We start from the raw sequence: 21,793 nt of genomic DNA, 5'->3' as shown, positions 1-21,793 counted from the left end.
TCACAGGTTTGTTGTGAGTTGGTGCGTTGCTGCATTGGTAAGTAGGCATGTAAGCAGTTAGATGGTATTTGCTCCATCAACATTAGCCCCTTGGTGTCCCCAGATCTGCCCTTCTCCCTCCTGAAGGCCCCGTAAGTTTACAAGAAGTCTTGGCCCTGCTGGAAACCCTTCTGAAGGCTGATAGTAGAAACCTTGCTTCCTCCAGGGATTGCTCCTCGCTGCTGCTCCCAGCTGTGCACCATCCTGCTGGTGATAGCACAGGCTCCTGATGAGAGTGGAAAAGGTTTTCCCAGTGGGTGGGATTGCATAATTTAAGACCCCCCACCTTCTGGGGTGAATCAGAAGGGGAGAGGTAAGCAGCACATGTTCGGCTCCTGGGACACTCTCAGTTCCTCAGTTTGTCTGCATCACCTTGTGGACTGCCGCCTCCTTAGAAAGATAGAATTCTACAAATGAAGCTGTACATTTGAATGAAAAACCTGGAAACACTGGGATAGCCTTCAGAGCCTTTCTCAAAGTGGGGTTTGGGAAGTCACCAGTAGGATGAGCTTGTAATAAGGAGTCATCTTTTGAGAATACTATAAATCATTCCAATAAAACCAAAAGAACAACAACCTTGGAAAAAGTGGGACATAAGAAGAAGCCATCATTTCTAGAAGCCAATTGGCTTCACTTTAAAAAAAAAAAAGAGTTCATGCAAATAAAAGCATTGAGGCTTCCTTCCCCGGGCCTTCAATGCAATGCTTCTTGAACTTAATGATTTTCACATCTAATTCAAGGAGAAATTAGTCATTAGATATTAAGACAAAAGCAAGCAGACTCCTGTCTTGACAAGGATTCCCTCCTGCAGGTGAATTATCTCTGGAATAATTAAAATGCTTTGCTGAAGTATAAAAATATTCCATTAACTGGAGTTGCCTTTGTTGAGCACAAATCTTTCCTATCCCCAAACAAATGAAGACTCATTCAAGGTCAAGTAGATACTAGAGCCTAAAGAGATACAGTGATTCAACTCAAATCATCACTTCTGAGCCAGAGACTAACATTTCCAGGTGGAGCATCCTCAACAGCAATCTAACTTGTGAGTGGGTGTGGTGTCTGGGGTACTTAGTACTCCAGAGTCTAAAGAGACTGCACCTAACAAAGAAAATGGATCTACAGTGAAAGGATACTGGGGAATCACTTTCCTGGAATGTCCCCAAGCTGCCCTGCATTGTTGGCAATGCTTCCAGATCTAGATATCTTAATCCCCAAAGAGTACAGTGATTGAGTAATGTGTTCTTTATCTACCAAAGCACATAATCAGCCAGGACTTTCAGGTTCATTTATTCCAAGGAGATACTGTGCTCACCCAGTGAGATTCAAAATACTCCCTCTACAGTGTAAAGCTCAGCACTGCTGGTATGACAAACCCATCTTTTGTCACAGGTACCTTATACAGTCAGTGCGTGTCACATGTTATAGCAGACTGGCCTTCCCTCATTCATCAACAGAGATTTATAACAACGGAGTCTTAGCATCCAATGAATTTTTGTGCATAGACTTCATTGCCCTGTTAACACCCAGTGTATTTGTTTTCTATATTTGTTAAACAATCCACACTTTTAAACACTACACAGTCAACATTCCTCTAAATATTTGTACAATACTTAAAAGTAATACAGTTCTAACAATGAAAAGTTTAACATTTAAACAGAGATTTTAAAAAGTAAACACTGCTGGGCATTTGTTTGAAATGATATTTCTAAAAAGCCAGATTGTCATAAATGTTTAATACCCTGTAAAGGAGAGACAAAACACACATAAAGACCAGTCCACTTAAAATAAATCAGGTTACAAGTGTATGAATACCAGGGATTTAAAGTTGTTTATTTACCATCTTTATTCTTATTCATACCCTTTTTAGTTTTGTTTTTATTTTTATTTGTGCATTTATTTAATCCCAGACTTGCCTTCCTGAGGCTTTGGTAAGTTTATGAGCAAACCACCCCAGAACAGCTGAGGGCAACAGCTCTGGTGACTGTCTAGCCACTGCTTAGTTGGGATGTGGGAGCCAGTTGCTCAGCCCGTGTTCTTCTGAGCATCCAGTCATCCTGCTCAGCCCATTTCCACAGCGAAATTCCTTTCCTTATGTCAAAGAATACTTAACATCCCTATGCTTTATTGAGATTTTCATTTCTGAAACTTGGTATCTTTCCCAGAGCTGATAAATTTTAAACTTTGCATATCTGCCAGTTTCTAGTCCATTGTTCTGTCATTGTGATTTATTGAGCTTGTCTGTTAACATTATTAAAAACCTATGTATCTCTTATTATTATTTTATTCTAATTAGTTGGGCCATTTAGAAGTACCATCTCCTAGGAGATGTGATTGAGCCTGGGTAATGAGCTCTCTTCTTTAGGACAGCTGGCTAATTCATCGCCTTGGAATGCAGAGTTCGACTATCTTCCCACCTGTTTATTGTATATGGCCATGGGAACGGATTCATTTTTCTAGGACTTGATATAGTACCTGTTACATCTGAAGTCTGGCTCTTCTCTCTTCTATTTACATAGGTGGAAACACCTATACCACATGTCCAGTATTCTCCATTATTATGATTATAGTGGAACAGTTACCCTAACTTGAGTCACTGGCTTGCTACCTTTATAACTTTTACCTTACCCGCATACTACCTGTACTACAATTTATTATTATTTACATAAGACTTTCCTTAGAATTATTCCTAGATTTATTCCTAGAATTATTGTAGACCATAATATATGATATATTGTTTACCTTTTGGCTTACTTTTGTGTAAATATAGTCAGCCCTCTGTATGCATAGGATTCTGTATCCACAGGTCCAATCAACTGCAGACTGAAGATATTGAATACAAAGTCCCATCTGTGTTGAACATGTACAGACTTTTTCCTTATCATTGTTCCCTAGGCAATATAATACAGCAAATATTATTTATGCAGCATTTATATTATATTCTACTGTGTAAGTAATGTAGAGGTAGTTTAAAGCACATGAGAGAATATACATGGGTTATCTGCACATGTGATAGCATTTTATATTAGGAACTTGGGCGTGCATGGATTTGGATATCCAAGGGGGGGAGCCTAGAAACAAAGTCCTGCAGATACAGAGAGACAACTCCCACATTAAAATAAAGGCATAAGGATAGCACTGCTCCCAGCCCAGAGGAGGTGAGCCACGTGGGCACCAGCACTACCCCCTCCCCCCCCCCGTCAAAATGAGAAGATATGTAAATAAGCCTCAAAACCAGACTTCCAGATCACCTACAGCAACCCCAAAGAGATACGAGAGGGAACAATCTGATACTCAACCACCTGGACTCCCTGACCTGGCTACAAAAGAGGATCTGGAAAAAATGAAATCAGAAATAATTTCTCACATAACAACAGAGATTGTGCCCATAGTGCAAGACACAATTAATAAATCTAGAGAGGACACAGATAAAAAAATAGAGGAGCCGAGGGACATGATGGAAACCCAACATAGGAAACAAATGGGAACCATAAAACAGATGCAAACAGATTTCCAGGAGATTAAAACTCCACTGAAAGCTTACACAGCGGAATGAGCCAATGTGAAGACAGGATTTCAGATATAGAAGATAAGACTGCAATTAGTGACCAGGAAAAGAAAAATTTCTTTAAAATTGTAAGGAACCATGAGAAATCAATCCAGCAGCTGCTAGATAATGCAAAGAGGAATAACATAAGACTGATCGGAGTCAGTGAAGAAACAGGAGAGAGTACAGATGACATAAAAAATCTGTTCACTGAAGTGCTGGCAGAAAATTTCCCAAGCAGGGGAAAAGAACTTGACCTACAGATAAGCAAGGCATATAGGACTCCACCTAGCCTTGAGCAGAAAAAATCTACACATAGGTATATAATAGTTAAGATTCCAGAAACCCAACAGAAGAACAATATTCTACAAGCAGTGAGAGAAAAGAAACAAATCACATACAAAGGAAAGCCCATCAGAATCACAGCAGACTTCTCAGTGCAAATCCTCAAAGGAAGAAGAGCTTGGAGTGACATATTTCAAGCCCTAAAGCAAAACAAACTCCAACACAGATTGATGTACCCTGCAATACTATCTTTCAAAATTGATGGAGAAATAAGATACTTTCATGACCAAAAGCACCTTAGAAACTTCATGAATACCAAACCAGCACTCCAAAAAATTTTAGACAGTATCCTAGAAAAAGACAAGGAGGATCACAACCCCAGGAAGGCCAGCACAATGAATCCATTGGGCGTGACAAGAAATTAGATGCAAAGGAGGAGAATCCAACAAAAAGAAAACGTCATGACAATGATAAGTCAATACATATCAGTTATAAGGTTATAATTGGCCTCAATTCACCGTTCAAAACAAATAGACTGGCAGAATGGGTCAAGAAGCAAGATCCAACAATATACTGCATACAAGAAACAGACTTAATTCGAAAAGAAACTCATAGACTGAAAGTTAAAGGGTGGAAAACCCTACTTCATGTGACAGGAACCCGAAAAAAAGCAGGAGTAGCTATCCTTTTGAAGATCAAGTGGATTTCAAACCAAAATCTGAAACACTTCTGGTCCCAAGAATTTCAGATAAGAGATAGTCAACTTGTATGTACAAATCTATTGTGAACATGTGTTTTCATTCTTCTTAAGTAAAAACTTAAGAACAGAACTGTTGGTTCTTAACAGTAATACAAGTAATTTCTATGTTGTTTTTCAAAATGGTTTTATCATTTTACATTCACAGTAGCAGTATTAGAAAGTTCTAACTGGTTCACACCTCAGCTGATATCTGTTCTTTTAAAATGTTTAACTTCATCTCCCTAATGAGTGTATAATACGATCTTGTTACTGTACTGATTAGTATTTTTCTGATTCTAGTGTTGCATACCTTTCCTGGTGCTGTACTGGCTATTTGTCATCCTCTTGTGTCTACTTTTTAATTGGGTTGTCTATTAATGAGCAGTAAGAGTTCTTTATATATTCTGGTCATAGGTTATATGCATTATAAATATGGTCTGTTTAAGGAATACTTTTCATTTTCTTAACAATGTCATTTAAAGTTCTAAGTTTTGATGAAATCTCATTTATCAATTTTTTTCTTTTACACATCATGTTTTTTATATCCTAGGAAATTCTTGCCTACCCTAAATTCATAAACATTTTCCCTTATAATTTCTTCTTAAAGTTTTATAGTTTTAGTCTTTCATATTTAGGTTCATAGATCCTTTCAAGTTACCTTTATGTATGGAAATAAAGGGTTGAAGTTAATTTTTTACATACAGAGAACAGGTGTTCTAGTACCATTTGCTGAAAACACTATCTTTTCCTCTGCTCTTGAGTTGAGTTTGTGTTCTATAAAATGTTAATGTTAAATAATCTTTCAAAACTCAGTGGACCATATATGTGTGGTTCTATTTCCAGATTTTCTGTTTTATTCCAATGATCTATATGTCTTTCCTTACGCCAACACTGCCTTGATTACTGTAGCTTTAGAGGAAATCTTAAAATTAGGTAATAAGGGCTGGGGGTTTAGCTCAGTGGTTCCGCCACCTGCCTCACAAACGGAAAGTCCTGAGTTGAATACCCGATACCAAAAAAAAAAAGAATTAGGTAATAAATGTCTTCCAACACTGTTTTTTTTGTTTTTTAACTTTTCTAGGTCCTTTGTACTCCTACATAACTTTTAAATTTCAATATCCAATTCTTCATTTATAGCAAGTATACATAGACCTAAATTTTTATATATACCTTGTGTTTTCTAATCCTGCTAAATTCTAATACAAGTTCTAGGGGCTCTTAGAGATTTCTTAGTATTTTCTCTGTAGATGATCATTTCATCCACATATAAAGATTTTACTTCTACCTTGCCAATCCTATACTAATTGTTTCTTTTTATTGCCAGACTATTTTGGTTTGGGCCTATGTTTCAAAGTTTAATGAACAGATGAAGAGTACGCATAATCTGCCCTTGTTCCCCACCTTAAAGAGAAAGCATTGTATCTTCTCCATTCATATAAGGCATTCTCACTGGAAGTATGGAGTACATGTCTTTAATCTATTGAGAAAGTTCTGTCCTACTTCTAGTCTCCTGATAGCTTTTACCATGAACAGCTGTGGAATATAGTCCAATACTTTTTCTCCAACTAGTGACAGGATCATATGGCTTTCTCCTTTCCTCTGTTAAAATGATGACTTTTGGGGGTGGATCTTCCAATGCTGAACCAACACTACCATCCCTATAACAAAACCACTTTCTACATACTGCCAGATCTGACTCTTTTTTTTTGTATTAAATTCTTTTATTGGTACATTTTAGGTATACAACACAATTACGTTTCTTATTGGGAATTGTACCTTTACATAATGCATCTTGGTTCTTATTTTTTCCCCATTCCTAGCCCTCCCTTCATGCCCTCCACCCTTCCCTATTTACAAAGACTTTATTTCCATTTTTTCCATTTCTCAGCATTTTTCCTTTCCCTTCTTTCCTTTCCCCTGCCCCTCCCACTACCCCTACCCCTATGGACATTTTCTTCCCATTTTGCATTACCGATTATTCATTCTAATCATTGGTACATTTTAGGTATACAATATAATGACATTCATCATTGGAAATTTGCACCTTTACATAGTCTCTCTTGGTTCTTATTTTTCACCCTTGCCCAGCCCTCCCTTCAACCCCTCCAGTCTTCCCTATTTACAAAGATTTTGTTCCTATTTTTCCATTTTCTCATATTAATCCCATTCCCTTCTATCGTTTCCCCTAGCCCTCCCACTTCCATTCCCCTTTGCCCCTTTTCTTCCTGTTTCACATTACCTATTATACATTTAGTCCTTATTTACACTTTCAGTTTCTCACACCAGAGAAACTATTCGGTATTTACACGTGTGTCCTATTTATTTCACTTAAGAGTATCGCCTCAATGTGCATCCACTTAGCTATAAATGTATCTAATTTCTCATTTTTTATGGCTGAGTAGTACTCCATTTTATAAAAAAACCACATTTTCTTTATCCAGTCTCCAGTTGATGGGCATTTGGGCTGTTTCCAAGTTTTAGCTATTACAAACTGCACTGCTATGAACATGGGTGCACATATATCACTGTGGTATGATTCTTTGAATTCTTTGGGGAAGATCCCCAGCAGTGGAATAGTGGGGTCAAATGGACTTTCCAGTCCTAGTTCTTTGAGGTATCTCCACACTGATTTCCACAGTGGTTGCAGCAGTCTACAGTCCCACCAGCAGTGGAGCAGGGTTCCTCTTTCCCCACAGCCCCGCCAGCATTTGTTATTGGTTGATTTCATGATAGCAGCCATTCTTTCTGGAGTGAAGTAGAATCTCACCATTGTTTTCATTTCCATCTCTCGAATGACCAGTGATGTAGAACATTTTTTCATGTATTTATTTGGTATTTCTACTTCTTTGTCTGAGAAATGTCTGTTCATTTCAGATGCCCATTTTTCGATTGGGTCTTTAAATTTGGGAGGTCTGCCCTTTTTAAATTGTTTATAGATTTGAGATAGTAGACCTTTTTCTGAGGAAGAGCAGGTGAAGATTTTTTCCCAGATTGTGGGTTGTCTCTTCACACTGCTGGTGGTTTCTCTTGCTGTGCAAAAGCCTTTTAATAAGAAGAGATCCCACTTGTTGATTGTTTGTGCTAGTTCATGGGCAACTGAGGTTTTGTTCATAAAATCTTTTCCTACACCGATGTCTTCAAGGGTTCTACCTAACCTCTGTTCCAACTGGTTCAGAGTTTCTATTTTAATATTTAGATCTTAAATCCATTTTGATTTTAGTTTAGTACATGGTGAGAGATACAGGTCTAGTTTTAACCTTTGGCAAGTTGAAGCCCAATTTTTCCAGCACCATTTATTAAAGAGGCTATCTTTCCTCCAGTGAGGGTGTTTGGTTCCTTTGTCAAAGATGAGATGCCTGAGTGTGTCTGGCCTTGTTTCTGCATCTTCTAATCTGTTCCACTGGTCCTCAAGTCTGTTTCTTTGCCAGTACCATGCTGTTTTTATCACAGTAGCTCTGTAGTATAGTTGCAGGTTGGGGATTGTGATACCCCCTGCCATGTCTCTGTTACCCAGAATTGCTTTTGCTATTCTGGGTCTCTTCTTGTTCCAAATGAATTTTTGGATTGTTTTCTTGAGGTCTGTGAAGTATGCTGCTGGGATCTCAATTGGAATTGCATTAAATCTATATAGCAGTTTTAGAAGTATGGCCATTTTCACTATATTAATCCTTCCTACCCAGGAGCAGGGGATGTCTGTCCATTTTCTGAGATCATCTTCAATCTCTCTTTTCAGAGTGCCATAGTTTTCAGAGAAGAGGTCTTTGATTTCCTTCGTTAGGATGATTCCTAGGTATTTCAGTTTTTTGGATGCTACTGTGAAAGGAATTATTTGCCCTATTTCTCTCTCAGTGAGTCTGCTGTTCGTGTAGAGGAAAGCTATTGATTTGTGTGTTGACCTTGTAACCAGCTACTTGACTGAACTTGGTTATTAAGTCTAGAAGACTTTTGGTGGAGTTCTTGGGGTCTTCTATATAGAGTATCATGTCATCTGTAAATAATGACAGTTTGACTTCTTCATTACCTATCTTTATTCCTTTTATTTCTTTCTCTTGTCTAATTGCCATGGCTAATGTTTCCAGAACTATATTGAACAAGAGTGGGGATAGTGGACATCCTTGTCTTGTCCCTGATTTGAGTGTGAAGGATTTCAGTTTTTGACCATTTAGTATGATATTGGCTGTTGGTTTTTCATAGATGGCTTCTATCAATTTGAGGTAGAGACCATCTATTCCAATTCTTTGTAGGGTTTTTATCATAAATGCATGTTGGATTTTGTCCTAAATGCTTTTTCTGCATCTATGGAGATAATCATATGGTTTTTGTCCTTGGCTCTATTGATATAGTGTATTACATTGATTGATTTGTGTATATTGAGCCATCCCTGCATCCCTGGGATGAATCCCACTTGATCAGGGTGTATGATCTTCTTGATGATCTTCTGCATTCTGTTTGCCAGTATCTTAGTAAGGATTTTTGCATCTATGTTCATTAGTGAGATTGGCCTATAGTTCTCTTTTTCAGTTGGGTCTTTCTCTGCTTTGGGGATCAAGGTGATGCTTGCTTCCAGGAATGAATTTGGGAGTATTGCTTCCCATTCAATTTCATTGAAGAGTTTAAACAGTAGTGGCAGCAGTTCCTCTCTAAATGTCTTGTAGAATTCAGCAGTGAAGACATCAGGGCCCTGGCTTTTCTTAGTTGATAAGATTTTAGTTACATTTTCAATTTCATTGGTTGATATTGGGTGGTTTAGAATTTTTAGGTCTTCTTCCTTCAACTTTGGCAATTTATATGTGTCTAGGAATCTGTCCATTTCTTCTGTGTTGTCCATCTTATTGGGGTATACGTTCTGGAAGTAGGTATTGATGATCCTCTGGATTTCTGCTGGGTCTGTTGTAATTTCACCCTTTTCATTCCTAATTGCATGGATTTGGGCCTTTTCTTTCCTTTTCCTGACAAGGTTGGCTAAAGGTTTGTCGATGTTGTTGATTCTTTCAAAGAACCAACTCTTGGCTTCATTGATTTTTTGTGTTGTTCTCTTAGTCTCCATTGCATTGATTTCTCCTCTGATCTTTATAATTTCCTCCCTTGTATGAGCTTTGGGGTTGTTCTGCTCTTCTTTTTCTAGAAGCTTGAGGTTCAGCATTAGGTTGTTTAATTGGGCTCTTTCTGTTTTCCTAATATGCATATTCACTGCTATGAATTTCCCTCATAAGACAGCTTTCATTGTGTCCCATAGATTCCGATATGTTGTATTGTAATTGTCATTTAATTGAAGGAACTGTCTGATTTCTTCTTTAATTTCCTCTGTGACCCATTGGTTATTCAGAAGTGTGTTGTTCAATTTCCATGAGTTTATGAAATTTTTCGAGTTTCTTTTGCTATGGATCTCCAATTTCATCACACTATGGTCTGATAATATACAGGGGATAACTTCAATTCCTTTGCACTTACATAAACATGTTGTATGTGTGAGTATGTGGTCTATTTTGGAGAATGACCCATGTGCAGCTGAGAAGAATGTGTATTCTGATTTTGTGGGGTGGAAGACTCTGTAAACATCTGCTAAGTTCATTTGTTCCAGAGTTCGATTGAGTTCTAGTATTTCATTACTTACTTTTAGTCTAGTTGATCTATCTATTTGTGACAGTGGGGTGTTGAGGTCCCCCACTACAATTGTATTAGTGCATATATGACTTTCCATGTCCGTTAGTATTTGTTTTATATAGTTGGGTGCACTAGTGTTTGGTGCATAGATATTTATGATTGTCATCTCTTCCTCTTGGATTGTTCCATTTACAAGGATGTAGTGTCCTTCTTCGTCTCTCTTAATCAGTGTTGGTTTGAAATCTACTTGATCTGCAAAGAGGATAGCTACTCCTACTTTTTTTCGGGTTCCTGTCGCAAGGAGTATTGTTTTCCACCCTTTAACTTTCAGTCTGTGAGTTTTCTGTTGAATTAAGTGTGTTTCTTGTATGCAGCATATTGTTGGAGTTTGCTTCTTGACCTATTCTGCCAGTCTATTTCTTTTGATTGGTGAATTGAGACCATTAACGTTGATGGTTATAACTGAAACATATTGATTTGTCATTGCCATGACTTTTTCTTTTTGTTGGGTTCTCCCCCTTTCCATTTAATTTCTTGTCATGCCAGATGGGTTCATTCTGCTTTGCTTCCTGGGGTTGTGATCCTCAGTGTCTGTTCCTAGGATATTGTGTAAAATTCTTTGGAGTGCTGGTGTGGTATTCACGAAGTTCCTAAGGTGCTCTTTGTCATGAAAGTATCTTATTTCTCCATCAATTTTGAAAGATCGTTTTGCAGTGTACATTGGTCTGGATTGGAGGCTGTTTTCCTTTGGGGCTTGGAATATGTCACTCCAAGCTCTTCTTGCCTTGAGGGTTTGCATTGAGAAGTCTGCTGTGATTCTGATGGGCTTTCCTTTGTATGTGATTTGTTTCTTTTCTCTGACTGCTTGGAGAACTTTGTTCTTCTGTTGGGTTTCTGGAATCTTAACAATTATATGCCTATGTGTAGATTTTTTTTGATCAAGGCTATTTGGAGTCCTATATGCCTCACTTATCTGTATGTCAAGCTCTTTTCCCATGCTTGGGAAGTTTTCTGCCGTTATTTCTGTGAAGAGATTTTTTATGTCATCTGCACTCTCTCCTGTTTCTTCATTGAGCCCAATCAGTCTTATGTTATTCTTCTTTGCATCATCTAGCAGCTGCTAGATTGATTTCTCATGTTGCCTTATAATTTTGAAGCAATTTTTCTTTTCCTGGTCACTAATTGCAATCTTATCTTCTATATCTGAAATTCTGTCCTCACATTGGCTCATTCTGCTGTGTAGACTTTCAATGGAGTTTTTCATGTCCTGGAAATCTATTTGCATCTGTTTTATGGATTCCATTTGTTTCTTATGTTGGAATTCCATCATGTTCCTGAGCTCCTCTCTAGATTTATTAATCATGTCTTGCACTAGGGCCACAATTTCTCCTGTTATGTGAGAAATTATTTCTGATTTCATTTTGTCCAGATCCCCTTTTGTTGCCAGTTGAGTGGGTCCAGGTGGTTGAGTATCAGAGTATTCCATCTCATTTCCCTTTGGGGTTGCTGTAGGTGATCTGGAAGTCTGGTTTTGAGAGTTATTTATGTGTTTTCTCATTTCGACTGGGGCGGGGGGCTGTTAGTGCCTGCACGGGTTACCTCCTCTGAGCTGGGTGAGGTGGGACAGGGGACGGGAGCAGCGGTAGGGATGGTGACCTAAAAGCCCTTTCCTGTGGGCTGGGAGCAGTGGGAGGGATGGTGGCCTGGAAGCCCCTTCCTCTGGGCCAGCAGCAGTGGGACAGAAGGTGGCCCAAAAGCCCTTTCCTCTGGGCTGGGAGCAGCAGGAGGGATGGTGGCCTGGAAGCCCCTTCCTCTGGGCCAGCAGCAGTGGGACAGAAGGTGGCCCAAAAGCCCTTTCCTCTGGGCTGGGAGCAGCAGGAGGGATGGTCACCGGGAAGCCCCATCCTCTGGACCAGGAGCAGTTGGACGACGGCTCAGAAGCCCCTACCTCTGGACCAGGAACAGCGGGACTCGGTACCTTGGTCTGGTGGTCTGGTGTCCTCTGGGTCTTTGTAGTGTGGAACCAGGTGGCTGCCCGTCTGCAGCGGGGTGATTCGGTGTCTTCCGCGTGACTCAGGACCTCGGTAGGGTGTGCACAGATCTATCTGCCTGTTTGCAGCGGGCTGATTCGGCATGTTCTGTGTGACTCAGGACCTTGGTAGGCCATGGGCAGACCTGCCTGTATGCAGCGGGGTGATTTGGGGTCTTCTGTGCGACTCAGGACCTCGGTAGGGCACGCAGGGACCTGCCTGTCTGCAGCGGGCTTGCCAGATCTGACTTCTCATAGTTGGTCTTGTTAAATTTCTATCTATTTCATACTTTTTGCTTCTATTATCTTTATCCAGTTTTAGGATTAGCACAATGTTGATTTCCTTAAAATGAGGGGAGAAGTGTTCCTTCTTTTTTCTGCTTTAAATGTTTGCTATAATTAATTAGTTAAAATGTATATGAGCCTGTTGTTGTCATATAGGTAGGTTTTCAAGCTAGGAATATACTTTCTTTAATAGGTGCTATTCAAATTTTATATTTCCTCCAGAGTCAGTTTCATTCATTTGTCTTCCAAGGTACTTCTTAGTAGTCGTCAAATTTATTTCAAAAAAGATTTTTGTAATATGCTCTCTATATCCTTTTAAATTCTGTAAAATCCGTGGTAATATCCTCTAAATTTTGATATTGTAATTTTTAAAATGTATAATTGATATTGTGTAATAGAAAGAAAAGGTCTAAAGGAGTAGGGTAAGTGGGAGGGGTAGGGGAAAGGAAAGAAGGGAAAAGAGAAAATATGAGAAAAGGAAAAAAGTGGAAACAAAGTCTTTGCAAATAGGGAAGGGTGGAGGGGGTGAATGGAGGACAGGGGAAGAGGAAAAAAATAAGAACCAAGATACTCATGTAATGGTACAAAATCCCAATGATGAATGTAACTGTGTTTCATATCTAAAATGTACCAATAAACTTAATGGAGGAAAAAAACCCAGAAAGGCACAGGGCCGGGGATTTAGCTCAGTGGTGCCACCTCCTGCCTTGCAAGCACAAGGTCCTGAGTTTTCTCTCCAGTACCAAGAAACAAAAAAGAAAAAAGGAGTCCAATAAAATAAGAATGGACAGTGAGACCTCAACAGCACTTGTTCTCTGGCTCTGTTGGTACTTCAACCCACAGAGTGCTTTTGCCCCCAACTCTCACCAGGGCCCTGAGCCTGGGCTGAGTGTGGGCTTCGTCCAGGCTGCACTGGGGGATGAGGAGGAAGGGGCACATACGGCAGAGGTGTGGGAAGGGCAGTGCGGTGGGCAAGAGCCCCAGCACAAGACCTGTGCTGGGAGGAGTTGAGTACAGGTGAGAGAGAAACAGCGGGAACCAGCAGGGCTGGACAGGGGGAAGCAAGGGTTGCACTTGAGCGTGATCAGGTCACCAAGGGCAGACAAGGAGCCAGGGCAAACTGTGGATTTCAGCCACTGTGGGGTGGAGCAGGAAAATGATTTGCGCTGGTATCACTGGCTACCTTGCAGGGAATGACTTTATCAACAGTGCTAAGCAAGACCCAGTCACATTGTCCCTGGTACCCCAGGGAGAGCTGGCCTGGCAGGAACTTCCTTCCAGGAAGGCAGTGAAGAGAAGCTAGAGTTGGCTTGTGTCTGTTTTAGATAGGACGCAAGTTTCATTTCTTTCTTGAAACTGTTAAGCAATATATTTTATTAACATACATATACAGTGTTGTATACATTGAATAATAGGCACATTGACATACTTAAATATATTGATGTATGTTTAATTTAGATATATTAGTTCCTCTTTTGAGAAACAGACTCTAAATTTCTTTTTTTTTGGTGGTGGTGAAAAAAAATGTTTTCATGTTTCTTGTGAATTGTAAGAAAAGGCATGGTAGTCTCCCTCTTTAGTAGAAGATAATTGGCAGAATATCAGTGTATGATTTGAAGCCATGGTTTTCATAAATGTGAATGACCTGTACTGCACAGGTTTTGGCCTGAGCAACCAGGTGTCTTCTGATGCTGCTTACAGGGATGGGCAAGAGTGGGTCGAACAGACCGCTGGAGCTGGAGGCCCTAGGATGGGAGCTCACTGTGTGCGACCTTGATCCTTGACCTTTTGCCCCCCACACAGTGATCCCGAAGGTCACCAAGCACCTGCTCTCCAACCCCGTGTTCACCTGCATCATCCTGGCCGCCTGCATGGAGATTGCAGTGGTGGCCGGCTTTGCTGCCTTCCTGGGGAAGTACCTGGAACAGCAGTTCAACCTCACCACCTCGTCTGCCAACCAGCTGCTTGGTGAGTGTGTCCCTCTATCCTTCTGTCCCACAGCTCATGCTGTGAGAATGTATAGGAGCCCTGAAGAGCCCAGTGCTGTGCTGGGCTTGTGTATACAAGGAATTTCTATATGTATTCTCAGGGTGAGATGTATACACCTGAGCCAGTTACTATAGCAATGATGAGAAGAGGAAAAATATAAAATGTGCATAGGAAACATTAGGAGAGGGCTGGAAGCCCAGAGGTTGGGGTGAGCTGGAAAATTTGAAGAAGTTGTTATAAAGGAAGAGGGCAAATAAGATGAATCTTGAAAGGTTAGCAGATGTTTGTCAGGCACATAAGAGAGCAAGAGTATTCTTGCCAGCATGAAACCCATAGTTAAATACAGAGCTCAGAAGGCATCCCATGCCAGTGCCCAGGGCAGACATAACTAATAGATCGCAGCACTTCTTCCCAGGATCAGGCATATCTTTATAGTTCTTCTCAATAATGATTTCAGGCATCTCCTCCCACTGTTTTCCATGACAGACCTAATTAATGAATCACACCACTCTTTCCCAGGATCAAGCATGCCTTTATAGTTCTCATATAGATTTCAGACAGCTTCTCCCAGTTGTTTGGGTTGGCACTCTAAGAAAATCAGTTGGCCTTTATGAGAAGCAGGTTGAGAAATGTGGTCACATGGCATGCGATAGTTTGATCTTCATTTTGTGGTGGTTTATTCTCTCCTAACTCTCACGAAAATAAAGCTGCATTATTTGAGCTGATGAGTTTAGATCTTGATTAGCAGTGGACCAAAGACTCAGCAATTGAGGGCCAGGGCAGAGAGGGAAGAAGCCACCCTATGTTTCTAGCTTCACCAGCTAGTTGCACCATGTGTGAAAAGTGGAAAAAGCTGGGAAGGATCAGATCTGGGGAGATCTTGAGTTCAGAGCCGAAACTGCAAGGCTTGAGTTGCCCAAGTAATGTCTGTGTGATGTGCTGTACTCAGCCAAGGACTCCAGCAGGTATCCGGGTTAGTAAGGCAGAACAGTGTAGTATTATAGTAACATTTATAGTAATAGAGATTCAACTGCATCCGCATATGGATGGTGGTTGAGGAATAAGAGTGGAATTTATATGAGGAAAGTGTGTAAATTAAAAAATAGGGGTGAAACACCAACCTGAGGACATAAACAAGTCTGCAGAGTAATTTAGCAGCATCCAGAAGAAATCCAGAGAGTGCAGGTGATGGGCATCAAGGGAGAGAGAATTCTAAGCAAGAAGCGAAAGGTGGCCCCAGATGTCTTGCCAATTTTGAGGAGGTTGGATGTCCTGTGCCCAGACTGTGTGTGCAGTGGCAGTGGCAGAGCCCATCCTGTAGTGTGGAGAGCACCTCGGGACCAGGGAGGAGAGGACAGGGAGCACCCACTCCGCAGAGGAAGAAAGGAGCCCGCAGCATGTATTGCACATGAGGGACAGGAGACACTTGAGCAGGTTTCTGAGCAGAGAGAAAGGAACCAGTGGAAGGTGCCTTACAGAAGAGGGGGATCAAGGATGGGCAGCCCGTGATGGAAACCTCTCCGAATTCCCTGGAGAGGAGAGGGTCATGGAGTCCTGCTGAGGGTGGAAGCAAGGACCAGCATGGGGTGGGTCCAGCCCCACGCACTTTATCTTCTCTCCTAAGTAGGGGCCACATCTGTGGAGAGGAGTGATGCTTTCCCAGCTCGTCCTCCAGCATCTCCCACCACTTCACAAAATGCCAAGCGGCTGAGTGTCAGATGCACGCTACCCGGAGAGGCTTCGACAGCCAAGTGCTGTTGAGGAGGTGGAGTCCCTAGCACTCTGACACTGCAGCTGCATGCACAGCGTTGCAGCTGCTGGGGAAGACCCTTCAGCAGCACCTGCTGGAGCGAAGTGTATGCCTGCGCTGCGATCTGGCAGCTCCACTCCTGGGCATCTGTCCAGCAGAAATGAGTGTTTAGGTCCCCGAGTTGTATATGCATATATAACAACGTTCAGAGCAGCTTTATGGATAATAACCCCAAACTGAAAACGACCCAAATGTCTGTCAACGGCAGAATGGGTAAACAAATTACAGGCTGATCACACAGTGTGAACTGTTACTGTGGATGAATCTCGGGGTTGGGAGATGTCAGACACAAATGAGAACATATTTATAGGCATTAAAAAGAGGACTAGTTAATGAAGGTGAGGGAGGCCAGAGAAATGGTTACCCTGGGGCTGAGGACTGAGTAGGCAGAGAAAGCAGGGAGCCCCCTGGGCTGCTGGAAATGTCCTAACCTTGGCCCGAGCAGTGGTCACAGGAAGGTCTCCCAGATGCAGGAATTCATCGGGCTATTCCCTCAAACTTTGTGCACTTTCAGAGTAAAGAGCATCTCAGTTGAAGACCAGAATCGAACCTGACCTCACTGATGCGCCATGCAGCAGTCTCCCCTCCGTGGTAACTGCTAGGGGAGGGAACACACACTTTTTTTTTTCCCCCTTTTCACCAGTAAGTCTTTCCCAGCCACTGTTTTGTAAGTTTTGCTTCCAAGAGATATTAGTCAAATGCCATCAGCCTTTAATAGGCATCTGACAGAGGGAGGGTAAAATGTACCACTTTATAATGAAAGTGGTAACTTCTTTGCTATCTCTGGCTCTCTCAGGTTCTTGCCCTCCAGCACAGGAGGGTGAATCTCCCTCCTCCTGATACCTTTGCTACTCCTCTCTACATTTTGATTATAACTGCACACTTGCTTCAGCTTCAAGATTGTGTCCCATTTTAGAACAGATGCTTAAGTTTCCTATCGACAAATCGATAGTCTTCAGGGAAGAAGGTCAAAAAACCAATTTTGCCTCCTTGCTCCTGTTTGTCTCCCAGTGATTTCTGCCTGTTAGAGCATTTTTTCGGGCTGAGGGCTGGGGCCTTCTCCTGTGTGGGCATGGAGGCAGGCAGCACGACACCCTCTCCCTGAGCCCTGTGTGCAGCGTGGCTCCATCAGCCTGGAGTCAGAGGGGCTGGCAGGGGCGCTGAGGAAGTCTTTGAGGGAGCTGCTCTGTTGGGAGCCCTGGGAAACAGGGCTGTGTGGTTATCCCAGGGCATCAAGGCAGAGCTCTGGGCCGCCCACAATGCCATCTGCAAATGGGGCAGTCAGAAAAGAGCAACACAATGCAGATGATGGAGGGGCTGAAGCTGCTGATCTATGAGGGAAATGAAAAGGGCCCAGTCTGCATGTGGTAATATAATGAGGACGGAGTTTTGGTGGGGCAGTGCTGATGACCCCCGGGATGTTAAGGACACGCACGCCCATGGGGAAGGAGCTGGGAGGCTCACGCTGAGAGCTGGAGGAAAGGTGCCTGAAAGCCTGTCGTTGCCATGGTTACCACTGCCAGCAGGTGACACCCCCACATTCTCCACTAGAAAATGAGACAAGACCCAGGCCCCTCTCTGGTGTGGGCACGTTGTCACTGACGTTCATGTACACAGATCCAGTCTGCCCTGACTCATCCATTCTGAAAATGACGCCCCCATCCCCATCCCACGCCAGGCCCTGTATTGATGCACTGGAACCCGGGCTGGACTGAACGGAAAGAACTAAGAGGTTCTGGTGCTTGGGGGAGCTGCATCCTAAGATAGAGAGTGAGAACAAGAAACAGGAAAATGAAAAAATAAATGAGGCGGCTTTAGACAGTGGGGAGAGCCATGGCAACGCAACAGTAAGACTGGGTGAGAACAGGTGAGACCTGCACCCCAGGCCCCGTGCAGGTTCTCAGGAGTGGGCACTGCAGCGCCAGAGCCTTGGGGACCTGAGCTCACTGGCTTTTTCCAGAGGGAGGGAGGGGGAGGGCTGTGGCTTGGGACGAGGACAGAGACACATGCAGGGCTACCTTGGGAAGATTATTTCTGTACCAAGGGAGGGAAACCAAGCACAGATTTACCAACAACAGCAGATGCCACAGAGGTGTGTGTTGTTTGAAGAATGACTCGTGCTATTTTCTTGCCGAGCTAAGCCTCCCCGATTATATTTTCTTACCCTAATATTAAAATTAATTTGCATTCCCTTAGCACATACCAGCTGGTTGATGTAGTCGATTGACCTAGAGGTCGGTTGATTGGCAGGGAAGAGGCAGCCCAGACTGGAAAATTGGCCATGCATAATCTACGCGGTAGATAAATGACACGCAGTAATTGAAAGCAGAGTTGGAGATGAAATGAATCAGAACCGAGCCAAACTAAACAGGAGATTGGAACCCTGGGATCCTTTGGTCCTCCTGAAATTCCATGGACCTTTGAGAATCAGAAAAGACAGGTTTAGGACCTGCTACCTTGCAGATAGCTCTGTGTATAAGCAAGAGAGAAAAAAATATATGCATGCACCAATTACTCACCGAGATACCAAACCTGTTGATGTGATTGAGGCTGCTTCCTGAGGAGTTGCAGGCTGATTGAGAGTCTGCAGAGGGGCGCGTTCTGGGGCCTCTGGCTTACACAGTCTCAGCCCTCCGTGCAGCCCTCGCTCCTTGCCTCCTTAGAGAAGAAGAAAATATCCCCCAAATGATCCTGAGTCCCCTTCCCAAATCACCCCAGAAAGGCAGAGAACACATTCCTACTCCACCATCTTTGTAGTTGTAAAGTGCCTGTCTGTGTTTCGGGCTGGCTTTGCTCTTGCTTGTACCCATGTCAGCCTTGTGTGTGTCCCATGATGCGTCCACTGGGGTTCACAGGTGTGTGCAGTAAGATGCGTGGTGACTGAGTGTTTTCATCCCCCTCCCCTTTTTCTGGGAGCTCTTGGGACAGAAATTAAGACCCTGGAGTTCTGTCCATCAGTGACACCACAGTGGGGTCACGGGGACTCTTTGGGCTCAGCCTCAGGCCTGTGGGGACCGGCCCTTCCTTCCCACTCATGGCCCTCTCTCTGTGTTCCTTCCAGGGATGACAGCCATCCCGTGCGCCTGCCTGGGCATCTTCCTGGGCGGCCTCCTGGTGAAGAAGCTCAGCCTATCAGCCCTGGGCGCCATCCGGATGGCCATGCTGGTCAACCTGGTGTCTACGGCTTGCTACGTCTCCTTCCTCTTCCTGGGCTGTGACACTGGCCCCGTGGCTGGGGTTACTGTTCCCTATGGAAACAAGTGAGTACTGCAAACATCTGCTTCGTGCCTGTGTACCAGGGATGCCAAGGCTGTCTGCCCCCCGAACATTAATAGAGCCAGCTCAGTCTCCAGTGGCTGAGCAGAAGTCCCGGGTCACAGCATCAGACTCTTCCTGCTCAGCACTCAATAGAGCCCCCGACAGGATGCGGGGGTGTCACCCCCAGGTCACTCCAAGTGCTGTGTTTGGTATTTGACTTTAGGAATGATGGGAAGAGAGAAAGTAGAAATAAAATGTATTTCAGTCTTCAGCTTAAAACAAAAGACAAAAGCGATTTCAATAATTCCTTAACTATCAGAAGCTGACATCACACTCCCATAGCAACTTGAAGTTCCAGCCCCTGGTAGTTATTTTGAAGTGATGGAGAGAAAAAGGGAAGGAAATAAAGCAGGCAGAAGGAAGGAGAGAACAGGCAAGAAGTTAGCTAGCCCTTACCCCGGCCTTTAGACCAGAGTCCCATCAGGATGACCCCTCCAGGGAAGACGGAGAGTCTCTGTTCCCATCCCCTTTCTGCACGGCTTTCTGAGGCTGCCTTGGAGTCCAGCCTGGAGCTTGATGCTGCCGCACAGCGGCGGCCTGCAGCTCACCCCTCCCTTGCACTCCACAGCCAGGATTCTCCACCAGGTCTGGCCCTGCTGTTAAGCCAGAGCATGCAGTAGAGCTGGGGCTCTATGCACCGAAAGGGTGAGCAGGAGGAACAGGAGGCAGGAGCTGAGGCTGCTGTCTATACATCTATAAGTCATTCAGGAACCATATTCCCCTCTGCCTCTGTGCCACCAGCTTGGAGTGGGCTTTACCAACCTCCCCTCCAGCCCCTCATCCCTCCCTGTCCAGGCATGGTGCCTTCTGGCTCACATCTGCTGCAAATCCCTCCCTGGCATTGTCCAGCCCACTCTCACATGTAGTAAACCGTAGTGACTGCAAAGGCAGGGCATCACCATGGCAACATTATGCTACTGCGAAAAAGGGAGAAGAAAGAGCAAGACCTGTGGTCACACTGCCGCTGCCCTACTCCCTCTGCTCCACTTACGAGCTGTGTTCGTTTGGACAGATGACTTAACCCGGCCGTGCCTCAGTTTCCCTCTCCATAAAGCCCAAGGAGTTCTACTGAGCATGAGTGAAGTACTGTGTAGAGTGAGTAGCTTCACCTGAGCACAGTATGTAACCTGACAAACATACCATCATCATCTTTATTCTCACGTGGTCCTCTGAGCCTTAGAGGACAGAGCTGAATAAAAGTCACTTTCTCACCATGGGCTAAAGACACCCGCTCTGCCCCCTTTCTCCTTCCCTGGTTTGTGTGCTCTGGGTAACTGTGCCTTTAATGATACAAAGGAAAATTGAAAGATCTTAATGCTATTTTGCTCGGGATATTGAATCAGACTGACAGACGATAATTATTGAAGCCAGTCTGGTTGCAGCCGTGTCCTAACCACCAAGAGGCTTCCTGCCTGCTGGGGAGGAATCAGACAGCCCCGAGGACCAAGCCAAAAGGGGAGAAAGTTTACTGCTCAGCCATGGGAGATGAGCTGGCATCAGGGAAGGGGTGACCCTGAGCAGAGCCCCAGCTGCCACCAGCCCAGGGGGCCCTTTCCTCCTCCTGCAGGAGAGGAACTGGAGCTGGCCTCAGCTGCTACCCAGCCTGGCATCGTTGTGCTGGGCACAGTCTGCAGCAGCCCTGGGCCCATCCTTGCAAGACACAGAGGGCTAAGACGGGAGGAGGACAGGAAGAGAGGCTAGGGAGGACTTCTCAAGCACGGGTGCCCTGTGGCCATCCCAGCTGAGGGCACGGTGAGGTCCCTGGGGCAACCTGTTGCAGACTGACCTGTTTCTAAGGGCTCCATTTCTCCCTTCCTCTCCAGCTCAATGCGTGGCGTGGCTCTGAACCCCCACTCATCCTGCAATAAGAACTGCAAATGCCAAACCGATTCCTTCACTCCAGTGTGCGGGGCAGACGGTGTCACCTACCTGTCTGCCTGCTTCGCGGGCTGCAACAGCACGGTAATGGGGAGCTTCAGAGGGGGACAGCATGGGGTCAGGCAGCCAGAGTGGCTGGCAGCCCAGGGCCAGGGCGGGAGTGAGCAGAGGGAGTGTGCCTGCTGTTCTCCTCACTGCGGCCTTCTCTCGAAGCCTCCACCCTGCTGTCATGGAGGATCCTCCATCAGGGTGATACAAGAACTAAACAGCTCT

General features: G+C 43.8%; 1 protein-coding gene across 4 annotated transcripts in view; it reads left to right on the top strand.

Moving 5' to 3' along the window:
• Slco3a1 (solute carrier organic anion transporter family member 3A1) overlaps positions 1 to 21,793 on the top strand; it is a 318,089-nt gene that overhangs the window by 260,100 nt on the left and 36,196 nt on the right. For all 4 annotated transcript variants that reach the window (XM_004852723.3, XM_087188354.1, XM_004852722.3 and 1 more), the window contains 3 exons: positions 14,329 to 14,493; positions 19,386 to 19,584; positions 21,466 to 21,604. In XM_004852723.3, coding sequence (XP_004852780.1) covers positions 14,329 to 14,493; positions 19,386 to 19,584; positions 21,466 to 21,604 — 503 coding nt within the window. The remainder of the gene's footprint in view (positions 1 to 14,328; positions 14,494 to 19,385; positions 19,585 to 21,465; positions 21,605 to 21,793) is intronic.

The sequence above is a fragment of the Heterocephalus glaber genome, unplaced genomic scaffold, assembly GCF_053883595.1.
Source record: "Heterocephalus glaber isolate CG9 unplaced genomic scaffold, H.glaber_assembly_v1.0 deba00001531, whole genome shotgun sequence".
Taxonomy (NCBI): Eukaryota; Metazoa; Chordata; class Mammalia; order Rodentia; family Bathyergidae; genus Heterocephalus; species Heterocephalus glaber.
Note: the sequence above shows the minus strand (reverse complement) of the source record. Positions and strands in the feature narration are given on the sequence as shown.